At 42.0% G+C, this 26296-nt stretch overlaps 1 protein-coding gene across 1 annotated transcript; it reads left to right on the forward strand.

Moving 5' to 3' along the window:
- The first annotated feature begins 1646 nt into the window (after positions 1–1646).
- PLCXD2 (phosphatidylinositol specific phospholipase C X domain containing 2) lies at positions 1647–25661 on the forward strand. The gene is made up of 4 exons (XM_072884795.1): positions 1647–1859; positions 15330–15790; positions 16979–17220; positions 19953–25661. Exons 1-4 carry the CDS (start codon positions 1721–1723, stop codon positions 20113–20115), a joined length of 1005 nt encoding a protein of 334 aa, XP_072740896.1. The 5' UTR covers positions 1647–1720; the 3' UTR covers positions 20116–25661.
- Positions 25662–26296: the final 635 nt, after the last annotated feature.

Consider the following 26296-nt stretch of genomic DNA (forward strand, 5'->3'; position numbering starts at 1 on the left):
ACTAACCAGTCGACATCGCGAAACCATGGTGTTGGCCCTCTGTATTGGGGGTAGCTTCTCTGGTGCTACAGTAGAGTGAATATCAGAATCCAGGCTCACAGCCGTTTCCTGGTGTATGTGGGGTAGCTGCATGTGTGTGTGTGAGTGCCCGCACATCCACGTGCACGCTGCACAGGTGAGCTCGTCCCCAACAGCGTATCACCACGCAGTGCGGTAGTAGAAAGTCATGGCTATGTGCAAAGCTTCACAGCTGGTGCCATCAACGGCAAAGGGAGAACCAGCTGGCTCAAAGGACTTTGAATTTCAGGTGACCCCGAAATTCAAAGAAGCCCTATGTGGTGCTGCCTCCGGCAAGAGGACATTTAGGCCCTTGGCTGACATGTCTCTAGTCCCAGATCGCACTGTTACTCTCCTCCTTCTCTGACCTGGTCAGACACTATGCCGGTTTCATTGGTCAGGTGGTACAGAAGGAGAAGAAAAATGATGGTGATGGTTACTTCAGTTGTTGCAGATGTACTGTGACAAGTACTTCCCACGACAGGGTCACAGAGAGGTGGTTTTACCTTTTCCCTCACAGGCAGACCCATACAATGACATCAGGATGTGCATCTGCAGGTGTCAAAATGTACGTGCCTGATGGGGTAGTACAGAGGAAGCCTGAAATGCAAAGTTCATTGTGCTTTACTTACAATTCCGTATGATAGCTCAAAACATTGGAACGTGTATGCAAAGCTGGTGTCGTGGTTTAACCCGGCAGGCAGCTAAACACCACACAGCCGTTTGCTCATTCCCCCCCGCAGTGGGATGGGCGAGAGAAATGGAAAAAAGATAAAACTCGTGGGTTGAGATAAAGACAATTTAATAGGTCAGAAAAGGAAGGGAAAATAATGATAAAAGGATATACAAAACAAGTGATGCACAATGCAATTGCTCACCACCGACTGATGCCCAGCCAGTTCCCGAGCAGCGGCCCTGCCCCCCAGCCAACTCCCCCCAGTTTTCTGTTCAGCATGATGTCATATGGTATGGAATAGCCCTTTGGCCAGTTGGGGTCAGCTGTCCTGGCTATGCCCCCTCCCAGCTTCTTGTGCACCCCCAGCCTCCTCGCTGGCAGGGCAGGATGAGAAGCTGAAAGTCCTTGACTTAGTACAAGCACTGCTCAGCAACAGCTAAACCATCAGTGTGTTATCACATTATTCTCATGCTAAATCCAAAACACAGCACTGTACCAGCTACTAGGAAGAAAACTAACTCTATGGCAGCCGAAACCAGGACAGCAGGTTATTGATGGGAAAAGTAAAGGTCCACTTCTTTCTTCCTGCGCGGCTTTCTTGCTCTGCCGGCTCCGCACCTGCAAACCCTTCTCCCGAGAGGAGAGCCGGATGTTGCCAACCCGCAGCTGCAGGAGCGTTTGCAGGCCCTCCTTCCAGGAGAGCGGTACGCCTCGCTATTTCCCGGGCCGCGCAGCCCGAGGAACCGCACCGAGACCGGGGCTGCCGCGGGAAAGCGGCCGACCCGCGCAGCCGCCGCGCAGCTGCCCGCCCGCCGCCGGGGCGGGGCGAACAGTGGGCAGCCAATGGCTGGCCGCCGGGCCTCTGTGACGGCGGCGCGCCTGGCCGCGCCGCACCTGTTACATAAGGGGGCGGGCAGCCGCTGCCGGCTCCCACCCCGCCGCCCCTCGCCGCTGCGGCCCGGCCCGGCCCGGCTCCCCAGGCCGGGGATGAGGCCGCCGGCCGGGAGGGAGGGCGGCCGGCGGCGGCGGCGGGCCGCGGGGGCCATGGCGGAGAGCAGCGCGGACTGGATGGGCTCGCTGCCGGCGGCGCTGCGCTCCTACCCGCTCTCCAACCTAGCCATCCCGGGTAGGGCGGCGGGGTGGGGAGGGGGGGGGCTGTTTGGGTGCCGGAGCTGCCGGGGCCTCTCCCTGCCGGCAGGGCCTGCGCCCGCCGGGGAGGCCCCTGGGGTGGCGGGGCCTGGCGCTGAGGGGAGACGCCTTTCGGCGGCGTCGTGTCGCCCCTTAGTAAAGCGCTTTCAGGTGCTTGGGCCAGGTCCTGTTGTGTCCGGTGCTGTCCCTGTAGGCTGGGCCCCGAGGTGTTTGCCCGGGCTTGGGAGCCGGAGGTTGGGTGTTCGCTTGAACTGTAGCAAGCGTGTGGAAAGTCTGTCTTGAGGCGTCAGAGCCCGGTTGGGCCTGAGCACCTGGCTGTGAATAAGGGCTGACATGAACCCCGTCCCTCGCAGGAGAGGAAGGAGGGCTTAATCTTCTGTACATACAGCTGTGAGTCTCTAACCTGTTGACCTGCTTGTTTTCTTTTCATTGGCTTTAAAAAAGGTAGCTGTGACCTCTGGAGGTCCTCTTTAAGGTTTCTCATGTTGTTTAAGCAAGGCTAAAAGCAGATAGGGAGAAAAGTTTGTTTATGTTGACCCTAACAACTGGAGGTTCATCAGATGGAAATGTCTTTTATGGCAGAACCTGTGTATGGCTTGTCAGAGGAAAAAGAGTACAGCGTGGTTATGAAATATCCCAATGTGTGATGTTACGCTGAAGATGCTAAAATACTGTACTTATACAATTTTCTCCCTTTCCAGCTGAACTTTAACTAACTCTAGCTCCTGCGCAGAGCTTCTAGTTTAATAAATTGGCAAGGGTAAGTGTCATTGCTTCTGGTTTACAGATAGATAAACTGACAAATGAGGAAGACAACAGATGACCCTAAAGTTACTTAGGAATGAGGCTGAATTTCTATCTGTAAATAGCAAAAAGTAATCTAGTATTGCTTGTAGATGTCAATGGGGAAGATTTTAGGGGCAGCTGCTGTAGCAGCCCATTCTGGTACTGGATATTAGACTCTGGTCATTACTGGTGCAGGTTTGATTTTCACGGTAGTGCCCTGGCTTGTCAAAACCCTTTGGGTATGTGTTATATAGAGGACATGTGGAGACACTTCCCTAGAAACAGAGTAACTTCTTTTGTGCCAGCAGAGATAGCCAAAGGACATTTGAAGCATGTAGAGAAGGGGCTATGCACCTCCTGTGGGGTACCACAGCACTCACTGCTGTATTACCTGAAGTAGAACAGCTCAACTGTCTTAAAGCCATGTTTTAATCAAAAGTGACACCCTTCCTGCTGTCGTCTGTGTCGTGTCCGTCCGTGTGTGTCCCCGCCCCCCCTCGACAGTAGCAAAGAGATTTTGTGTAACCCTGTTCATTTGAACAGGGAAGAGGGACAGAAGGGCAGTTCAATGTTCCTATAAAATTCAAGCAGCTGCAGATTTTGAAACTTCTGGCAAAGAAAACATTCTCTGTTTTAGTGAACAGTAATAAATCAGCTTTTTGTTGCTGTAGCAACTTAAGGGCTGTGAAACTTTGCAGGATGTTATGATGTAGATTGCATTAGGTGCATTGCCACTGTCAATCACTTACAATAGTGGTTGCATGATGTTTGTAGCAGAAGAACCAAGAAAATGAGTTGTTTCAGTAATACCATGGTGCTTTTAAAATGAGTAGTGTTTTTTTGAAAATGCTTGCAGTGTATGTTTATTTGAGGTTGAAGTTGGTGTATTTTCCCACCCCTTTCCTGCATGTACTTCATGCAACCTGTGAGCAGGGAAAAGACTTTTTGGGTAGATGTTCTGGGAATTTTTTTTTATTTTAGTCCAATGATTCTTTTGCTGAATTGAATTGTTTGTGTGGTGCTTGACAAAGCAACCTTTTTGGGAGCCAAGGTGATGTTACTAGCAGTGTGCAAGGAAAGGATTGTACAAAACAGGTTGCAGTTGAGGCATCTGTTTACAGGTGCTGAATAGCAATGAAAGCCAATGCAGTCTTCAAAAGAGAGATGAAAGGTAGGCTTCAGGTCAAATGAGAAGCATTTTTGTCTATGCTTAATACCTGTGTGTGCATGTGACAGGTGTGGCTTGTTTTTGTCCATCTCTGGATGCATTCGTTTTCACCACTGGAATGATGGACTCAACTGCTTTTTGGATTTTTTTGTTTCTCCCTCTTTCCTCCCAGTCACTCTTTGTAGGTAGGAATAGAGATGTAACTCTAGTGAAGGTGCTGGAGCAGTTGAAACCTTAAATAAAGTCAACACTCAAAATCTGAAACTGTTGTTTGGTTTTGATTTTTTTACCTAGTTGGACTTGGGAAAAATGCAGCATTTGAAGAATAAAAGATTCTACTTTTATTTTTTTTTAAAGGGAGAAAATGTTGGCATGATGGGGCTATTTAAAGTGAAAGAATTGATAGTATGCACAGGAAAGAAACTGCTTAGACTTAATTCATTGTATGGTATTGTAAGTGGGAAAGTCTTAATAACCTTCTTGTATGAACCTAAGGATGGCTGTATAGAGTTCTGCTTCTTTATCTGTTGCAAACAGTTGTGCTTTGAGATGCTTGTTTTCACTGGCTTTAAAAAAGGTAGCTGTGACCTCTGGGGGTCCTTTTTAACATATTCTATGATTCTCTGAGCTATTAAATGTCGTGTGAAGCATGCTACCTGAGGACAGACAAAGTCATTATTTGCTCAATCTTTAGAACTGACTGGTTACAAATAATGTTTAAGATGGGTGTTTCATGAGATATACTAGTTTGGTGTTTACATGCTGATTTAACTCTGTCCTCAAAACAGAGGAGAGACTTTGAAAAATTCAGAGTCATGCTCCAAGGCTTGGGTGCAATCAGTTCCAGAGTTCAGGCTTTTCCGTTTTTTCTATTGGAAAAACTCTAAATTCTAAACCAGTATAGTCTCATCCAAGGAAAAGTGATGAGGTTTCCTGTGCAATGTCATGAGAGAAGGAATCTTTTGCAATAAGAAACTGTGAAATATCAAGTAACTAAAGTGTCATCAACTTACATGCATACGATATAGTCAACAAAATTAACCACCTTCAACAAGTGGTGACCTTGTGTGACACTCTAGAGGGTTTTCTCTTAATTATACTCCAGACTAATCCTCTTTGAATGTGGGTTTAAAAATGAACTCTTAAACATTTTGATTGTGAGCATGACCCTTGGCAGGGTAATGTATTGTATATTATAGTATGTGTTTAATCTCAAGCTGGTTTACTTTAAACAATTTTATGGAATCATGTACAACTGTGACACTTACTACTTTCCTTGGTTGTCTCTTAATCTGCATCTGTTGGTTTTCTTCCCTGCCCCCCCAAGAAATGGAACATGAGAAAAAGCTGCAGTGCTGTCACTGGTCTGCTTTTGAAGTAAATAGGCTATTTAACGAATTTGCTGGAGAAGCCTAACCTGTTTCTTGTTTGTACTTGCATGCTGACAATTCATAGCACCATGACATGTCCAATTTGTACTGTTTCATTTTGACTATTTGCCTTTCTAAGTAATTTTTGCAGTATCACATTTACGTAGGTGCTAGAGTCTGAGAAGTGTCCCTGCTACTGAAGATACAGCACCACTTTCCAGTTTCATCGAGCCTTTACATGAATACTTGTATTAGAACAGCTGATTCAATTAGATCCACTTTCTGAGATCATGCTAAGCTTGTGCCAGTTATCTTGAAACAGCAAAGCAATCTAGCAGATGTTAACTGCCAGCTATCAGTGTTTGCTTATAGAGTGTTTTATTAGTCCAGCCTCCAAGGTGCTGGTTGAATGTGATGAGCAGAAGAGCAGGCAGTTCTGTATTACTTTGGGTCTTGGTGGTAATGCATTTACTTAATCCTGTCTGGGTTATTCCATCTTTGAATAATTAAGAGCTGTGACATAACTGGTAGGCATTCTTGATCAAACTGTATTCCTGGATTGGTTGCCCATTTTGGTCAGGACAGCTGTGAGTGTTTCCCCAGTGCTGATTTTCTTTCCTTATCTTCTAGAGGAAATTTATGATTACTTAGGTAAGGATCCACTGGATCCTGGGAGAGTACGCAAGCTCCTTCTTGCAGGAGCACCCAGAATAGTTATGGGTGCCATTTCATAATGCGAGTAAGCTAGTCAAATGCCTCTTCTGTCCCCTGCCTTCCCTCCTGCATTCCTTTGGTCTCCCATCACCTAAAAAAAAGACCAGGACTCCCATTTCCCTCCATTGGTGCTTGTTTGGTCCTACAAGTGTAAATGAGTGCATTTGGCAAGCTAACCTGATGGAAAGCTTTTCTGTGTTGATGATAATGGTTTGGGGGGGATTTTCTTGAGAGGTGGTTCCTGCCAGAAAAGCTTTCCAGAACAACTGTTCTTGTGCTTGGACAAACCCCAGGATGGGTGCTGGAGCATGCAGCTGTCCTGAGGGAGCATGGTGGTTAACCTGGTGTGTCACAGTGCTGCAGATGTAGGCAGGGAAGAAGAGGAGGAGGTAGCATGTCCGTATTTAGAAAACATGAGGGATTATATTTTCTTTCACATAGCTTTAGTGAACCTGCTATTGAGGAAAGAATGAAGCTTAGTGGGGAACAAATGAATTTGAATCTGAATTAAGTTCAGTTTGAATTGAGTCTCTAGAGAAGAGCTGAAAAAGCAAAAATTTGGAAAATAAAATGTTTTAGTTCAGTGCTTTGAAATGTGATATTAAAAAAAGTCATTTAACACCAATGTTCATGTCCTAGATTGTAAGGATTTTTAGTCTTGAAATATAAATGTGTCTGTAGGTCAAATTTTGTACATCTGAGTCTGATTTGAAATGCTGAAGAAGTTTTTTGCCACCAAATGTTAATTTTTCAGATACTGGTATGCCTAGAGCTGTACGTAATGCTAGGCAGGGTGTCCTGCTGGTGTGGAGCTTGCGGGCAGGGCAGCCTGCATCTGTGGGGAGAAGTAGGGCAGCTCTTCAGTCATGGCTTCTGGTACTGCACAGAGCCTTTTCTGTCATCATCTTATGTATTAGCTTGTCCTCTGAAGCTATGTGGAAGGATGGCCAGGATTTATTTCTAAGCAATGCAGAGTAGTTGTGACATGGTGCCATTCCTGCCTGCATCAGGCTGGACAACTGGTGGAGAGCTGCCAATGGGGTGCTGGGTTATAGGTAGCTAAAACTGATGGAAGAGCTGAGTTTTACAGTTCCAGAAGCATTTTTTAAACAGAAAATAATCTTGGCTGAAGTGGCCAAAATAAGACTCTATTGGAGAGCTGAAATAGTTGTTGTAATGTCTTTGTTTTTCACTGATCTTTGAGGAGACATGTGTCCCTGGCCTTCTAAAATAGTAAATGTTGGTCTTCTGCTCCAAACTACAGCACTTGTCAAGCTGCTCGATTCCCCCCTACAACATACACACCTTTTTAATTAACTTTCTGTAGTTTGTTCATGGTGGTGTTGGTATGACTGTAGCTGAAACTTTTGGTACTACAACATGCCACTGTTTCTGCCCTTCACCAAGAAGATCACCCCAAAAGCCTGAGGCAGAAACCTAATGGTTTTGATCTAAATTATCGAAGTCCTACAAAATGATCAGCCCTAGAAAACAGAGCTTTACAAATAAAGCTAGCAGGCAGTCTTACTGAGGAGCAGCCCTACCACCCAAGCCCATAGTTAAGCCTAAAGGGGGGATAGTGAGTGTGGAGGGGTGTTTCCTGTGATGACAAGCTACTGTGGGTGACTGCTGGGTGCTTGCTGTGCTCATGTCAGGCATGTGGGGAACGCCTGGAGCTGGTGGGGCCCTGAGCATCTTCTGCTCATCTCCCCACTCACTGGCTCCGGTCAGCTCTGCTGTCCTGACAGTGCAACTGCTCACCAAAAGCTCTATGGGCTGCTTACCTTTTAGTTGGCCAAGCAGAACTGAAATTGTCCTTAAAAGAAGGAGCAGCCCTGTCCAGTTAAGAACTGGCCACTAGGATCTTACTAGATTTGCCTTTTTTCTCTTTGCCTGTGTGACCCTGAGGCGAGCTGCTGAACTTGATAATGCTGTGGGATTTTTGGTTTTGTTCATGGGCTGGTGTGTGCTATGGATGTGGCTCCTGGGGGGAGAAGCAGTGGTGAGCTTGAGACTGCATCTTCCTTCCAAACAGTACTCCTTTGGAGTCCTAATTAAAAGGATTATTTAATCAGCTAAACTGGCCATCTGTTGGGTTAAAGCTCAAAGGGAGCAAATATATAAGGTTAATGTTCTGATTCACCAAGCTTTATTTTCCATTACAATTTAATTGGCATCTACCAATCAATGAGGTGGTAACCATTAGAAGAAAACATCTGCATAAGTGTGGTGGTGTTGGATTTGATGTGGTGGACTTGGCAGTGTTAGGTTTATGGTTGGACTGAATGATCTTAAAGGTCTTTTCCAACCTAAATGGTTCTATGGTTTTTAAATGCAGAATTTTCAGGATGAACTTTTCCTTTCACAAAAAGTTATTTTATTACCTTGGTCATCTACTTCATTGTAGCAGCAAATCTCAACTCTTGTTAGAGAGGGGCTATTAAACTATCTCCACTGCTATACTGATGAGAACATCTAATGGAAGTTGTTCCACTATTCCCAAGTAACAAAGTATTTCCTTTATTTATCCCTATGTGAGGAACTGGTGTGGGGGATAGTGAAATAACAGTACTGGGTCTGTGCAGGAGTTCCACTGAAAAGCCAGCCTCAGATCTTAGGGTTTCTGCTTTTTAAAGGACCACTGTCATCTGTTTAGCCAAAACTGACTTGTTCTGGAAACGCCACAAAGTTTTCTTAAGACAGCGTATGAAGATCCTCATTCTTTCATCAGGAAAACCTTTCTTCCTTTTTTTATTAAAATCTGTGTGCCCTAGAGAGTGACTTCACTGCCTGGTAAACGAGTGCAGAACATGCTTAAGTTTTACTTCAAACAGAAAAACAATCATAATGATGATATAAATGCTTGTTGCTCTCTTTCAGTGTTGTGTGAAAGTTCCGGTTTGCCTGCTCTTCCAGAAGAGATGTAAAAAGAGGGAAAAGTACTATGTAATGGAATCAAGTAAAAATTTCCCTAGGGCCTTCTCAGAAGAGAATGAGCCCTTGGTCCACACATTTCTGAGTGGTCACAAAGGAGGAATATAGGACTCTAAACAGAATTTTTTTCTTTTTGGGACAGGTGGATCTGTTCAGGCCTTGAAATGGTAGAGAAGTACTGCCACTTTCTGCTTTTCCACTGCAGACAGCTGAGGTTGCCGATAAATGGGAAGGCATTGCTAAATCACAAGAAAAACTTAATGGCAATAACTCCAACCAGTGTCAAATGGATTTCTCCTGGCTGGAAAGAAAAGCAAACTACCATGTGATATTGTGTCCGAGACAGTTTTAAGCAGTGCCTTTCTCCCTTTCTCTTTGTTACCCCTTTTATTCCTCTGCACTCTACCTCCCAACCTGAAAAAGGGGCAGTGCGGGGGGAAATCAGGGTAATTCTTTGATAGGGAGAGGAAGTTTTCCTAAGAGGATTTGGTCTGTACTAGGCTTTGTCCTCCCTAATGAGACTGCATTAAGAATACCTAAGGGATTCTTTTAGGACTCTATTAAAATAGAAATACTCATCTCAATAGTTTTAGATAATTATCAATAGGATGCTTGTTATTCCTGCTTCTCTTCCTTTTGCTTGGCAAGTTAATACAATCTATTTGATTTGCTTTTCATATAGTGAAGAGCTTTTAAGATGTTAATCTTTTGATTAGAAAATCTGGATTGTTAATGACCCGAATCCTGAGGACTTCTGGGCTTTGTGAGGCACTTTTGTTTATCCCATTTTTCCCTCAGTTGTGGCACACAGAGGACACTTGGTTTAGAAGAACATTTGTGGGAGAGCCTGAACTTGCTAGCACTTGCATCCTGTGTTTTTGGAACTTGATTACTGTCCTTCTAGGTATCTTGGCTATGTAATGCTTGCTATGCTATGTCATGTGTGGTGTTTTGTAATATATGGGGAATGTACTTCGTGTAGTGAGCAAAGCTTGCTCTAAGAAGTTTGGCGTCACTACAGCTAGGGTGATTCTTTGTCCATAAATGACCCTTTAATGCTTTTAGTGCGTTGGTACAGTATGTTGACCTTGCTTCTTACAGATGTTTAACATAACGGAAGAGGTTTTCTTGCATTTTTCATCCTGTTAATATTCCATTAATGTGAAGATCAAAACAAATTAGTCTGATCTAGTTAAACTTACTGACAGTGCACTTTCCTGCCTTTCTGCTTTGATTCTTGTTTCTTGGTAGACAGATGCAGAAAGTGTCTTTAACTGCTGCTCCTGACTAGTCTGCAGCCTTGCAACGAGGGAGACTAGCGATATAACTGTAGGCATGTTTGTATTTGAAAAAACAGGAGTTCTTCTTGTCTTTTCAAGTAATTGGCAGTGCACATGTATGTTCTGTGTTGGAAGATCTCTGCACTTTGCATGCCAGGTATTCATATTTTTAACAAACCTTGAAGGTAAAATTACAAGCTTGTGAAAGGATACCAGGGTTGGTGAGATGAGGATGATTCTATCCCCGTGCTGCAACTGTATATGGAGAAAGTACTGATGTGGAAACAAAAGATAATACAAAGCAATATAGCTAGTAATTGTTGAAATTCAAGGCTTAATAACATTCTGTTGATTAGTGTCATTTGTTTGAGCTGCACCATGGGTTAATTTGACTATCTGTGACTAAGTAGCATGACAAATAGACACACTGGAAAGTTAGACTTTGCTGCAGATGTGATGATAAAAGGCTGCTTTCTAACAATTAGCACAAAGGCTTCAACAAAAAAGTCATCCTGAATAGTGAAATACAATCTATTTAACATACAAATTGAATTGAGGAGTGATCTATTTAACATACAATTAACTTGAGAAATTAATGTAAGGAGAATAAAAAGGGGTTTAAAGATACGAATAAAAATTAATCCACAGTTGCACTTGCTGGGATAAAATTAAGAGGACTATCCATCATTTTAACAATCTGGCATCTGGATGATACCTCTTTAATACTATTCTAACCATATAGCCTTTGATAGTTAAATATCTGTGCATCTGATGGGATGTGACTGTTTTCCTTGAAGCTTCCAATCTTTGTCAGATGAAAGAAATGAAACCAAAATAGAGCAGCCATTGTCTGTTACTCTGTGAGAGCTGCCAGCTGATTAGCAGTCCCCTAATTTTTTTTCTTTGAATGTGCAGACATTCATGCTTAAATTTAATGCTTGCTGCTTCATGCTATGTATCTTTGGCCTATTGGAAACAATTGGCAGATCATCATCTCTTTTATTTCCTGTGCCTAACTTGGTTTCCGGAGGGGCTGAGCATGAGGTTGATGCCATGTCACTGGAGCAGCTCAGTAAGGTTTGCAATCTGAATGCTAATCTGTTCTCGGGTACAGTGACTCAAGTGTGCTGCATGTGCAAGAACATGCCATTGAGGCAGTTCAGACTGGGGTTCTGGCCTCTGTTTGCCTAAAGGACAACAAAGACTAAGTTTCTTGACTTTTCAGTGCCTTTTGATTTCTCAGTCTGTAAGATGGAAGTTATAAATATCTGGGTTTGTTAGTTGCTTTGTTCACAGTCAATGAGTTTAAGGAATGGATTTATTGAATCAATACAGGGTGTTAGTTATTTTTAAGGTGTCAGGTGTCATCTGAAATGTTTTGCTGGCAAGACTTCTTGAGGTTTTTTAACTTTCCTGAGAAAGTGGTCAGTATAATTTGGAGAGATGCACACCACTTGGAGTGGAGGGGAACACAGTCTGTAAAGGATTTCTTACACACAGGAAGGACTCTTCTGTGTATGTCACTATCAGAGTTTTGTGATTCTTGCTCTGTTCAGCAACTGCCAGTTCCGTTGCTGTTACTGCACAATGTTGCAGCATCTGAGCATCTTCACACATCTTTGTGTTAGACCTTAATTGACAATGTGATTAGCAGCTCTAACAGCTGATAACAAGATGGGGCTGGTCTGCTCCATTCTTCTGGTGTAGGCTTTTGTCTTTGAAACTGTATTGGTTTGGATTGCTTTTTCAAAAGCAATCATGCTGCATCAGCAACCAGCCTGGCTCATGCCATGGCTACAGAATGGCTAGGCCTTCCATGGAGTTTAGGGGTAGAGCGAAGGAGAGCAGGGATTACTTTGACATCATGATGCAATCAGCTTAGCATGTAGCTTAACATTGCAGCTAAGCTATACTAATAGCGAGTGGCTGAGCTGGTAACATAACACAGTGATCTTAAAGAAGGGCCTGGTGGATGATGTGGATCCTCACCTAGCTCTTACCTCTCAGCCCAACAAGTATCCAGTGCTGTTGCTTCAGGTTTTCAGTTTGCTTTTCTCTCTTACTGGATTAAAAATGTTCTGGGTCCAGGTTTGGCCTAGATATTTCTCACAGTTGGTGGCTGGCCTTCTGTGAATGACCACTGAAAATCTAACTGAACTTCTGCTGTGTCTTTCCAGCCTCAGTATTGATGATGGTCCCCTGTCCTTAGGAGGTGGTCTTCTACCAACTGTGAAAAGGAGAGCTTGTTCTTAGATGCTCCAGCTCATGTTCTACTTGGTTATATCTAGGTATACATGTTGACTGAATGAGAAGTCCAGTTTCCTAGCTTTTTAAGCAGAGTCACAGGGCAGGAGTTTTAAGGATCTTCTCTAACTATAGAAGCATGTCACATAGTTCAGTTTCTCAAGTAGCTGTCCTGTTAAGGAGAACAGTTCTTAAAGTGCGTGTTGAAAAAGTTGCAATGTGCTTGTGGCTTGTTTTCTTTCTTGTTGCTTTCTAGAGATAAAAATAGAACTTGGTTTGTGATAGTACAAGGAGAAATTTGCTCTTTGTATCCTTAAATGTGCCTTGTATGTGCCAATCTGCAAAGGAAAGGCTTTTGTAGCTGTAAAGTATGTGATCAGACTTAGGAAAACAAGCTGTTTCTCAGCTCAGATTTGCTTAGACAACTCTGAGTTGACAACAATATACTTGATGCCGGATAAAGTTGTAATTCCTTTGTAAGTCAGATTTATCAGTGATGCTGTCTGAGGGAGCATAATGGTGCAAGTGACTTCTGTAGACAGCTCTGTAGAGGCTGCTGCACAGTCTTAGTTAAGATGGAAAGAAAATGTTTCTTATGGCCTTACTCTAGCATGTTAAACAATTTTCTACAATGACCTAAATAGAGGAAGAAATTAAAATGGATAGAGTTGAGAACTTTAAAAAAACCAATAAAACCAACACCAAAAAGAAAAGACAAAGAAAAACAAAATCTACCATGACTTCTTTGTGCAAAGTGACTCATTCAGAGGCAGAAGACAAGCCCCTTGCAATTGAACCTTTCCAACTATTGTAGATGCTTGAAAGGCTCATTCTGCTGTATGGGGAGGTGTATGAAATTCAAACATCAGTGAGTTGCAGCTTGCAATATGAGCTAGGCCTTATATGGCTTCTTCTGAAATGTCTTCGCTAGATGTTTGATCCTGTGTTTTGTTTGGGGTTACACATTTGGAGGTGGGGAAAAAATCTAGGTGTAATTCCAAAACTGACAACTACTTTTTGATGTCGTTTACTGTGACAGGTACTAAATAGCTTCTTAAGCTGACATCTTTTAAAAACAGCTTTTTTTGTTACTTTTCACTTGTTTCTAGAAGACTGAATGGAAAGCCACATAAGAGGCATGTTTTTACAAAGACTGTGAAAAATCCATGAAGAGTTGATCAGAATTAGTTTTTAGTGTTAGTAAAGCCTGAAAACTAACCTTCACAGTTCCCTTTCAGTACTTTTGAACTAGTTGAAATTCATAGAGAAAGAGTGCATTTAAGGTTGTTGGGAACTGATGTTTGGTTTGTGCAGAGTCTGTACCTCCATCTGGATTAAAAAATCCTGACAAGATAATCCAGTTGAGATCATAATCTTGTTTATAGCTCTGACCTTGCATCACAGGAAATGCATCAGTGTTCAAGTGAGCACTGGGACACAAATAAAAGGTTTGGGTAAAGGAGGCTGTGGATGCCTCAAATGTCTTAAAATTGGAAATTACAAATTAGGAATTTTTTTAACAGTTGCAGACTGAGGTAGAGGAGGAAATTCTAGAAAAGTATAGTCCCAGAAGCAGGGACAAGAAAGGAAGGGAAGGGAAAATGCAGATGCCAGCAGCATGGTGCAGGGTCAGTGTATCCTGGAGGCAGCTGGCAAAGGAGCTGCTTGTGGTGACTGGGGGTGAAGATGCTTCCCCTGTACTTCAGCAAAGTGGGCATGCAGGAAGCTGGTGGGATTTGGCTCAATGGTGAACCTCTCATCTGCTGTCCTGAAGAAAAAAGGGAAGCAGGGCTGTTAGAGCTCCTGTAGTGTTTTTCCTGGCTGGGGCTTCACAGGGAAGTTGTGCCTGGAGCGGTTGCAGCTTCTTGGTCAGAATGCTGGTGTCTGGTGTAAATGGTTAGAAATCCCTGGTAAACCTTAGTCTTGTAGATCAGCTTCTGCCTGTTTTTGCTTTATGCTGCTCTGGTACAGTGTACACTGAGATACACTGCCCTATTACTCTTCATTCTGTTATTGACTTGGCTAAGCTAGGGATATTTCATTGACTCTGAAGCTGTTATTTAGAAGGAGTTTTGTTATTTCTCAGTTTTGTTTCCATTCTAGTAAGCACAAATTTTATACTGGAAATGCAGTTTCTCTGCCAAGGTACAGGTTGTGTTACAGGAGCTTTGTTGCATATGCATTATTTTGGCAGGGACTGGCGATTTTTATTGGTTGTCTTTTTTGGTGAATTTTGCATTCACTGTACCTGTGGTCACTCAAAGGCACTACCAGGCAAGACACGTTCATGAACTTGTTTAACATGAGCTTGGTATCTAACCACGTAGTAGCTGGTGGTGTACTCAGTTGTTCCACCTTTAAGTTCAGCCAGTCTTTGCCCACTGTTCAAACTACTAATAATTTATTTACCGTCTTGGGGCTAAAGTGAGATGTGCTGGTAAGGCATATGCATGTACAGATCCCTTGATCCACATGCAGAAAGATATCTGTTCCAGGAACTTTGGTGTATTGGGTCATGATTGGATGTACCAGGTAGAATGAAAATAAAGCCTCAGGTTTTCAATGAAGCTGGAGTCTCATCTGAAATCAGTGATGTACCAGGCTCTGGGAAAGCTTTGGAGGTAAATTGATAGTTTGTAAGTGAAGGAAGGTTAGAAAGAAGCTTCCCTTTACCACTGATGTTTGTCTTATGGTCATGACTTCCAGAGTGCATTGAAATTGGGAGCTCACACAAGATAACAGTTCAAACTGAGAACCTTCAGCATAGCTCTTGTTGTACAGTCAGGGAAAATTAAGGTGTAAAGGATAGTCTGAAAGACTCACACTTGAGCATAACTCTTCTGCTCCCCTGCCATGCATGTAGGACTTTTTCAGTTTGCGGGGCACATGGGTATATGTGTTTTGGGGGAGTCAGTTTTCTAAAATTAAATATTCTTGGCTTTTGTTTCTAGGGTCACATGATTCTTTCAGCTACTGGGTTGATGAGCAATCTCCTGTGGGACCAGACCAAGCCACAGCCATCAAACGTTTGGCCAGAATTTCTTTGGTTAAAAAGATCATGAAGAAATGGTCAGTGACTCAAAATCTGACTTTCAAAGAGCAGTTGGAAGGTGGGATCCGCTACTTTGATCTTCGTGTATCTTCCAAACCTGGGGAAATAGGACAAGAGATTTACTTCATACACGGCTTGTTTGGCATCAAAGTATGGGATGGGCTGAAGGAGATTAACACCTTCCTTGAGCAGCACCCCAAGGAAGTAATCTTCTTGGATTTCAATCACTTCTATGCCATGGATGACAGCCATCACTACTTCTTGATCAACAGGATCCACTCAGCATTTGGATCCAAACTTTGTTCTGTTGAATGTGTAGAATATGTGACATTACAGTACATGTGGGAGAAGAAACACCAGGTAGGGAAAGGCTGTGTAATGTTGTTCAAACCCAAAAGGTTAAGATTTAAACAGAGAAGCTGGGTGTGGTTCCCACTGAGGGGTATTGGACAAAGGATGCTGCTGACAGTCCTTTTAAAGCTTGCTAGGGACCTTTATGTAGTGTGCATGTTTCCCTCCATTTATGTGCAGCTGTGTAGCTGCTCCATCCGTGGTGTGGCTAGACTGTGTCCTGCTCCCAGGCATGTTTGTTAAATAATTAAATGATAGTATCCTTGGTATCAAATGGTTTTCTGTTCTGGAAGAGCATGTTATGCTGACTTGTGTTGGTGAGGATTTGACAAACTGTTGTTGTCTTGGCCAGTGTGAAGCATATAAGCTTTAACATGACTAAGGTATGGTACAGAATTTCTTCACTCCTTTGCAGCCATCCAAATCTACAGTGGCAAGATTAAATGCCTCTTCTCTGTGGTAACTGCTCCTGTGCATACATACAAACAGAGAATAGGGTTTCAGCAATGGCACGTAATGCTTAAACTGTAAAATACTTGAGGCTTTGAGGAATTCCTCAAATGATGCTGTCAGTGCTACGGTCCAGAATGAATCATTTGTAAGTTTGGGTGTTAATAAAAAGTGTTGCATCTTTGTGCTGTCCTGTTATAGAGAACCACCTTACAAGGCATAAAATACTGACTTTTGATTTAGAGATTTTGCTGACAGCAAGATTGACTTTGGCATCTCATGCAGTAAGTGCAAGTGGAATGCTGTTATGCCAGTCAGCCTGCTGCGCTTTAGCCACTTAATAGGAGTTATGCAGAAGATGGCAAGACTGCTAAAATTCTTAACTTCAAGTACAGATGTAATATTCTCTGACAGTCCTTTGAAATACTTTTAACCTGAATTCTTTGAATGACATTCCAATATATTTCTGGCAACTTTTTCATTTTAAACTGATGACCCTTAAAGCCTGAAGCAATCCTGTCCTTATAGCTAACCAAAATGATCTCCATCTTCTTTGTTGGCAATAGTGTAACAAATTTACTGACACTTATGACTCAGGAGCAGCTTCTTTTAGCTTGGTCCTCTTTTCGCTGCTATGCTAGCTGCAGCAGTACTGTATAAGCATAATCCAATGCAACATCCTGTTTAAATATAAATAACATAGTTGTAAATTTTTGTTTTTCTTCTCCTTTTTCTGTCTTCTGTTAGGTTCTCATATTCTACCACTACCCTTTGTATCGGGAATACCCCTTCCTGTGGCCAGGGAATAAAATGCCAGCACCATGGGCTAATACAACCAATGTGCACAAACTGTTACAGTTCCTGGAGACCACTCTTGAGGAACGAAGTCGTTATGGGACTTTTCATGTTTCTCAAGCAATTCTCACGCCTCGAGTGAAAACTATTGCACGGCATCTAATTCGTGGTCTGAAGAACACGCTTGTTCATAGGTAAGGACTTGTCTTGATTTGTCAGTTCTTTACTTACCACATTTCATGTTGAAAGAGGCACTGAGTAAGCAAGAAACTATGAAATCTTTGCTTAGAAGTAAGACTTGATGAAAGCATGCAGTTTTGCTTCATTACTATTACTCATGAGACATTTGCAGTCATTAAAAATAAAGAATTACTGAAAATAATAAAGTAACAGGGTGTATATGCAACTATAAGTGTGTTTCCTGGTAATTGGAGCTCTTTCTGAATGTGGTGTGATTTCATAAAACATGGGCTGGACCTGTTGTTTCAAACCAATAATTCATTCCAAATTGGCTGAACTTGAATTTAGGGGGAAAAAGCTTGTGCCACAGAAGAAAATTGCCTATTTGTGGGCTCAGTCTTCCATTTGCCTGTACAAATCTGTCTTGGTAATTTCAGTAATGGCCAAAGATGTATGGCCTGGGGCTGTATTTTTATCTTGGGGTGTTTTACCAAAAATTAGATTAACAATTTGACTTTTTTATACCACTGACTGTTGTACAATTAATTTGCCCATGAGTAAGATCATCAGAAGAGGGTTTTGGTTTGAGTAGTGCAGAGTGCCAGTGATTTTTAATAGTGTTAACAGCAAGACCAGGATAGGTTCCATGTGACTTTGTCATTAGCACCTTGTAGCCTGTTTGCTAAAAATTCCCAGAAATGTAACAGTCCTGGTGGGATCCGGTCTCCTGGCTCACTGTAATATTGCCTGTTTTGATGTCACTAACAGTTTATCTTCTCATAATGATATTAAGTTCTAAGTTATACTTGTATAGGTGGTCACAACTGGTCTAATTTGATCAGCAACTGAACTTAATATTAAGCAGCAAGATAAACATACATCTTCAGCAGCCAGTTCGTGTTCCCTTTAGGAGAAACATTGGTAACTTTAGAAATAATAACAGGATTGTTATTTTGAAGCCAAAGTCAATATAACTTATCTTCTTAAAAATCCTTTCTAAAAAGGAGTGTTGTGCTTTTGCAGTCCAAAAAGTTGTTGATGGAAGTAAGGAAATTCCAGGTGAGGTATAAATCATAAAGTTTTCAGTCTCCTTCCTGTTTACAGACGTTAATCTACCAAAAGATAATTAAATCCAATGACGCTTGCCACAATGTATTCAGGTCTCCACTGTGTTGCGCTTTGCCCACATCTGTGCAGTCAGCATTAGACGCTAGATGGTGCTCAGGAGCTTTAAGACTGGCATTTGCTGGCACAAGTTGCACAAATCTATATATGCTTGGTGGGGATACTTAACAGAAAGCACGGATGTAACTTATGTCTGCATACTATATATTAAATGTACTGTTGCCTCGTGATTAAAGGAAAGATTGTACTGAATTTCTATTTTTGAACTAGTAAAGGATCATCTAATTTCATGGAATGGGCGAGCAGTTTTGTTTCAAGTGGCTCATGGCACAGATCTGGGCTGTAAGCCACTGGTAGGCTGGAAGCTTGCCTTTGCTCCATCACGTTCCCTCAGCCCCATGGTTACCACTTGTTTGAAAGTAAACTGTGAAAATTTAAAATAGGTGCCACTGTTTGCTAAGGCATGATGGCTCATACACACTTATACATGCTAGCTGATTTGTATGTGTAAATCTGTCTTTGCAGTTCTGTGTAGATGTCTGCCTTCTCATATGGAAATTTTGCCTTGAATATGAATATTTAAGTGTTCTTGAGCTCTTGCTAAAGGAGAAATGTGCAACATTCACACTTAGCTGGCTAAAGTCTGGTGTGTCCCTTGACAGGGGCAGTAATTACGCCTTCACTCAAATTCCCTCTTCTTTTCATTCTTGACAAGACTTTTTTTTCTGGAACAAGAGCTGTGGGGTGTTCTTAGGATTTTTTTTCCTTCCCCATCCTGTTAGCTAATTTACTTGCCTACCATCTTGTATAATTTTGTATGCATATTATGGCATATTACTAATTTAAATAATTCTATTACATTTAGTCATTTGTCTCTAACTGTGCTGGCAACCCTGGTGTTTGCATGTTAGAGTGCAAAAAAGCTTGTACAGACTCCTGACTTGGACTCAGTCCAAGAAATGACTTGAAATTTCTCCCCACGGTAGAATTTCTAACTCCATTTAACTAAATTCCTGACACACCTCACCTTTCTCTGGCTAGTGATGTATGGTGGGATGTTCAACACCTATAGAGCTGAGGGCTTGATTCTGGATTTCCCTGATCCTGTTGCTCTGGGTGGGTCTGAAGGCTGAAAGGAGTTTGGTAGAAATACAGTGTGCTGCCCCCAACAACTTCTTTCCTGCCCACCCTAAGGCAGAAGTGGGCAGGGGAACATCTTGGGCCAGATATAGCCTTGCTTTGTGCTACACTGAAGTCTGCTGTGAAATTAAGCTTTTGGTTCAACTTTTACTTGGGTAAAAACAAACCAGGATGGAGGAAACTGTAGTGCAGCATTAAATCCTGAAGCACAGTCTGCTCAGTGAATACAGAGTTCACAAATGTTATGTTGTACGCATGGTAGTTTGGACTGATGGCTGACCAATATTTCTATTTGATAGCTAATGACTGCACGCTATGTTAAGCACTCTTTGGTTGCATTTTGGGTGGCAGTCAGGACCTGATCACAAATGTGAGATAATAACATAATTTGTAAACAGCATGTTGATTTGAAATAAGTAGAGTGTGTATAGAGAAGAGTCTCTTTTAAAGTGTTTAACTTTCTTTATTTCAATTTCTTTAGGAACCTGCCCATGATTTTGAATTGGGTGAAAGCACAGAAGCCAGGTGTTATGGGTGTTAACATAATTACATCAGACTTTGTGGAGCTGGTTGACTTTGCTGCTACAGTTATTGCATTAAATGACCTCCTTTTAGAAGAGGATGAATCTGCAACTAAATCCTGATTGCTGCATCTCACTCATGCTCCTCAGTGGACATCTTTGAACTATGCTAAATGTTTTATTTATTAAGTGAAACCTATTGTAATCTCTGTTTATTTAAAAGAAGTTTTCTAGAGGAAATGTGGTTAAACATCACATACAGGCGGGTCCCTTCTCCCAGTGATGTGTGGATCTGAGTGGAACAGAAAGTGCTGTCTGAGTGCTGCTGTGTGTCTGGCTACGTGTTTGACTAAGTTATGCACACATCTGTTGCAGTCCGGCGCGGTGTCTGCCTGCCAACAAGAGCCTGGCCTCCGGAGCAGATGTACCCGACTATGGTGCACGTATCCCTGGTGACTGGGCTCACCGTCCCCTTGTATGTGCATCCTGCGTATTTCTCAACATAAGGGCTCAAACCAAGGATCGCTGCTGACCCCTTAGCAGCAGTGTGACCAGGCTGGCTGAGACAGTATTGTTCTTGGGCCACCTCAGGCATAGCTGGGCTCAGCTGGAGGCTGCTGCCGTATTCATTATGCTGTTTTAGACACTACCTCTGACTTACTTGAAGAAACAATATTGCTGTTGTTCAGGGGGAAGCTGTTACACTGTGTTGAATATCCAAACTGTCCTTTGGGCCTGAGAGGTGAAGGCTTGGCATGCTCTGCCTCTTTTAGACTCCAAACTCTTTTTCTGGACCTCTTTATTTTACTTTAATACTTTAATACATTTATTGCAACTGTGTTTAAGCGTGTTTCTTTTGGCGTTAATTTGGAGAATATTTCAGTCTTCAAATTATGAGGATTATAACTCACAGGTCTGAATTTCTGTTGAGGCATTTGAGAAACCACAGCGCAACCTTTCTCTTTTGCTTGCTGGTCACTTGTTTTTTTTTCCATCCATCCAGTTTTCTTTGGGGAAAGTCTCTAAACAAGATGGCCTTTCTCTGGAAGGAGGTGGGCTAAGTGGGAGTTTGCTTGGTATTCAAAGAACTGGAGCTGACAGGGACTGCTCAAAACCCAAATACTGAATCTCTGATTTACAATGTGACAGTGAATTCTGAAATTGGACCCAAAAGTTGTGCTTGTCGTCAGAGCGCCACAGCTATGGGGGAGAAATTTCCCCAGCCTGCACCCTCTTGTGACAAAGTAAGCAATAGTCACACAAGCACAGGCAGGCATCAGTGCTGCTTCTTTCTGTAGTCATACTCATTTTTGTGTTGATTCACAACAAAATGTGACCATGCGTGCTTGAGCCAATGCAGTCACATGTTGGTACTTATCAGCACTTTAGGACTGCTATCAGCTAGTCAATTCAGTCTGATTTATCTTTGGTTAAAAAAAAGTGACTGATTAGCAGATACTTCTCTGCCCAATCATCTTCCTAAGGCAACTGTTGGTGCAGTAGTTATTCAGTGATTATGAATTTGTATTAATCTCTAAGTTATTTATAATAGAATGGATCATCTTTATAGATATTTCATTCAAATGAAAAGTGAATCTCCAGATTTATTTATTTTGTTATTGTAGCATGTGTCTGCCATCATGGTCTGACAGCCCAGAAAAATCCAAAACCTCTTTGCTTGTCACAAACTCTGACCTCAGGACAAGTTTAAAGGTTTGCAAACCTTCCATGTGAACCTTGGCCGAGTTCTGAGCAGACTGTAATCTGATTTATCTGTTTGTTGCATGGTTTTCATTTGAGTTCCTTGAATTTTTTTAACTGAACCCTTTTTCTAAGGGAGTTGGGGGGGTGTCTGTCTCAAGCTCTCTTTCCTTTCTTCTTGTGTTTCAGTGATGGGGGCAAGTCATGAAAACCAGTCTTTGGGACCTAAAGCTCAAATTTCTAGTTTAAAACTTCCTTTGAAAATGCCACCAGAAAGTTTTTATTATTTTTGGTGTATTTTTCTTGTTGATGAAACTGTTGGAATCTGTTTTGAACAGCACTATTTTGTTTGTAAAGTTATTTAAAATACCTGGATTTTCCTTAGCTGAATTTTGTGTTAACCTACTTTTCTCATGGCCCCAGCTGAAACTCCGTGATACTGTTAAACGTATGGGTTTGGCTTCGGTGGTCTTTTTAGCTGCAAATTGTCTTAGAGCTCAGAACTTGGAAAAACTTGGTTTGAATGCCGATGAGGCAGAAATAATACGTTTGCAAGGTTTCCTGCAGAGCTGGAGGACAAGGTGATGTGAATTGCATATGATGTTTGAATTTGACTCAACATATTTTGTACTGTATATATCTACCTCAAAAGAGTCTTATCAGGCTTAACCAATATTTATATTGTGTGTGCACAGTAATGACTGTGTTGTTAGTCCTTCTGTTGTATTCATTTGAATAGAGATGTGATGGTTGTAACTCAGGGCTTGGTTAGATATTTTTAAGTACAAATTCAGAAGTTTTTTCTAATATATTTGCTGTTAGCTCTTGCCTCTTGAAAGAGGACAAAGGCATGCTAGGTGTTAAGAGTGTTAGCAGAGGGAGAAGAAATGGAAAATAGCTTTAGGATTAATGATGAAGTGTGAGGGGGGAGAAAAAACCATTTCTGTAAGTTTAACCTGTCTGAAGAGACCCATGTGTCATTTCAGAGCAGTTCTTGGTGTTATGCCTCTATGTGAAGAACCTGACAGTCTCAATAGTGAGTTCGGCAATTGGCAGATGCAATTGCCTGCAACAGATACCTCCTGTGGATACTCTGGGCAACATTAATGCTGATGTCTAGAACTGATTTTAGGGTAGTCCTAAACCGTCCTAAGCTATATGAACTACCTTTCTTTTGTTACACATTATAGCCCATAACAAAGCTACCCATATAATAGGCTTATCTCTGACACAGCACCACAGCATATCCAGATCACCTCATGCTTTGCAAAACGGAGCTCATCTGGACTTGGACTTTGGGCTGCAGACTCTATTTTCCAGCATTATAAAAATAAAAAAGTGAGCTGGGCAGGAAGGGAGGATTAAGGAAGTAGGGCAGTAGTTTGCATCCAGTGCCCACATTGAAGGTGTGGCAGTGTTTAGCCGGGTTTCAGGCAGCACAGTGGAGCAGGTCTGGCAGGTGAGTGACAGTGGCCACAGCTCGTACTGAGGAACTTGCTGAGAGTCTAGCCTCTGAGTGAGCTGCAGCTGAGTAGAGTATGGAGCAGCTAACAGCCTGCAAGGTCATGTACATATGAGCTTGAGGAAAATAAAGATTGGCATGAATGCAGGAGAAGGCTGGGGGTTCCTTGCTGTTGATGTAAACCTGCATCTGTTGAATAGAGTGATTGTGTTGCTTCTGTCTTCCACAAGCAGTAGCGTTCACTTTTAAACAGTTCAGGTGGAAAACTTCCTCAGAAGAATTATTCTGAGGACTTGACCATTCTGTAGGTGCTGGGAGAGGAAAAGCCAGGAAACTAGTAGCTGCTTGAGGCAAAATATTTGAATTGCATATTCTTGAATAATTACTTGTATGGTTTGTTATTACAGATTCAGGTTACTTATACGTTGTGTTATGACTGTTTCTCTTCCTAATGTGCAATCACTGAACGCCGAGCACACTGGTGGTATGCCTGTTCTCCTGGCACTGATCACTGCCATGTCCAATTCAAGGGCATACCTGAGGCACAGGAGACCTCTGTATGTATTCCTGATGGGGAGCAGCAGAGAAGGTTGTTAGGAAGCATATATGAGTTTTTAGCATCTTACTGTGTGCTTGTAGGTGAAAACAAAGAGGAGTTACTACTAGATTTTGCAGACTATCAATCACTCAGCTCCTTATTTGGGAACTACTGTACTAAATATATTTAACTGTGGAGCTGGGAGTCATATGTTGATTTTTTTTTCTTAGAACAAAAGACAGATTCCTGCTGTCCAATTTTATCTAAAGAACTGAAGGGATACCAACTTGCATGTGCATTGCTGTGATGGAGAAGATCCCACTGGAGACAGTGCTGGCAAGGCAAGTTTCAGGGGTGCTGTTGTTAGAGAGATGTCAGACTGGGAGTCTTCAGAGCAGAAATGCTGATTGCAAAAAGGCCGCTGTTCTGCTAAACAGACTCTGGAGAAGAATGGAATAATGGGAAAATGGTGTCTTTGTTCCTGACACATGCTGTTTTCTGCTGCATTGGTAGAGTTAGTATGTTGGAGTTTAGAAAGCACCTGGGCTGTAAAGCTGAAGAAGCACTTTAGAGCAGGGATGTTGGCTCAAACAGAAGTAAGGCATCTGCCAAGATGCTTATCTATTCTTCTCATCTGGCTAAGCCTTTGGAAATATTTTCCTTGCATACCTGTCTAGGTGTCAGAGTTCATTGTCGTCATATCTAGCAGACCAGGGTTTAGGACTTCTATAGATAGAGGATCTATAGAGATAGAGACTCTATAGATAGATAGTGATAGAGGACATGCCATTTTGATTTAAAATTGGGTTACCCATGGAAGTCTGACAGAGCATGTGTGACTTGAGGTTTACTTGAATATACAATATTTAACACAGAGTCCATATGCAGTTTTAGTAAGACTTTCATCTAGACTTGAGCATATTGCTACCCATAAGTAAATTCTTCGGTCAGAGGACCACTGTTTGGGACAACTTTAGGCAAATTTTCGGTGGTTGTTTAAGCACAGAGAAATTGTCTAACATGAAGAATAGAACTGACCCAAAACTTCATTCAAAATTCAGATTGGGTCAAGATGTAGTCCCTTCAGCAGTGAAAAAGATGCTTTTGCTTTTCTGTGTCTGACAAATTCGTATTACAGCTTTGGTTTTTGACTCAACAGACAGGTAGAAGAGCCAGAGCATATGCTGAAGAGCGAATAAATTTTATGCTAAGGACATGTATGTGGGGCTAACTGTGGTAAGAGTATAGTGATTTACTTAGTCACACCTTCCAATGATAATCCTGTTAGCTGTTTGGTTTAGGTTGCTAAATCAGTCTCTATTTTGTATTAAAAAAAATCAGTTCCACCAATTCAATACATCTGTCTTGTTGAAGAAATGTGTGTACTTCTGTAAGCATATTTATTTCTCTACAAGTCTTATCAGGTAAACAAACTAACTTACTTGTAGGGACTGGAATCAGAATGTCAGCTTTAGAACTGTTTGCTGAATCTAATTATATTTTATATTCCTGAATATTTATGTATTGTGTTGTTCATTGAAACAGTACTTCTCTTACCCTTTGTTAGACCTGTGATAACTTTGTCTGTATCTCACAAATTGAACTGCAATGTATTCCTTATTCTGCAAGAAGTATTGATCAGTACATCCTATATAAAAATAAATTTGATGGTTCTTTGATTTTGCTCTGTCAAATGTATTTTGCAGTTGGATTTTTTTGTGCTATTTATACTGTGGAAGGTGGCAGAGGGAGCCAGGTGAAGAGGAGTTTCCTATTCTCAATTTATATTTTGTGCAGTTTCTTTTCTTTCTCTTGGCAGTTTGTGCTTTACCTATCCGTCCAATTCAGTTTTGTGAACCTAGGATGCCTCATTTGAACTGCAGATAAACTTGGGTTGACATCTGTTTCTTTCTGTTTTACTCTGCATCTGTATCATTGGGGTTTTTAATCCTGAAAATAAAAGTACCACTTGAGTTAATCATCTTTATGGTGTGTTCTGTACTGCTGACTGTTTTGATCCATGATGATTACATTTTGAGTCAATTAACATCAGTTGAGCTCAGTTACTTCTCTGGTGCAGAATGGTGTCATTGAAGGTTGTTTTTTGAGGTGCCACATCTTGCTGCACTTGTATCCCCTGGGTAGTCAGACCCTCGACAACATCCTTATTTTTAGGATGTGCTGAGAACTTCTCTGTGGAAGTAGTAGTGCAAAGTGATTAGAAAACTCTGTATGCTTGCACTCGCATGCATGCACAGTTGCATCTCTACCTGAACACACTGGGATAAAAGCATGCTAATGCATGGATCCAGTTGTATCTTGAAAGGCAAGTACAATTTTTGTGCAGCCTCTACACCTGCAATACAGGTGATGAAGCTCCATGGTAACACTCAATCAGGAAACAAAATATTTATAATGATTCCCAGAGCCTGGGCTAATGTCAGATGCTTGTAACCCAGCGAGATCAGGGAGACCCTTCTTTTGGGTTACTTTCAGCTTGCCTGTCTTGAGAATGTGGGAGTACCAGGGTGGGGAGAAAGGGAGAATGGATGACCCCGATTCCCTTGTGTCTTCAGACGCTGGTAACTGATGGGTGCTGTGTT

This window comes from Ciconia boyciana, chromosome 1 (assembly GCF_034638445.1).
Source record: "Ciconia boyciana chromosome 1, ASM3463844v1, whole genome shotgun sequence".
Classification (NCBI taxonomy): Eukaryota; Metazoa; Chordata; class Aves; order Ciconiiformes; family Ciconiidae; genus Ciconia; species Ciconia boyciana.

Excerpts from the sequence above, each read along its gene's own strand:
- PLCXD2 (XM_072884795.1), top strand. The coding sequence starts at position 1,721 with ATGAGGCCGCCGGCCGGGAGGGAGGGCGGCCGGCGGCGGCGGCGGGCC. Across the intron at positions 15,791-16,978 it reads TGTGGGAGAAGAAACACCAG|GTTCTCATATTCTACCACTA; the intron begins GTAGGGAAAGGC and ends GTCTTCTGTTAG. Across the intron at positions 17,221-19,952 it reads AAGAACACGCTTGTTCATAG|GAACCTGCCCATGATTTTGA; the intron begins GTAAGGACTTGT and ends CAATTTCTTTAG.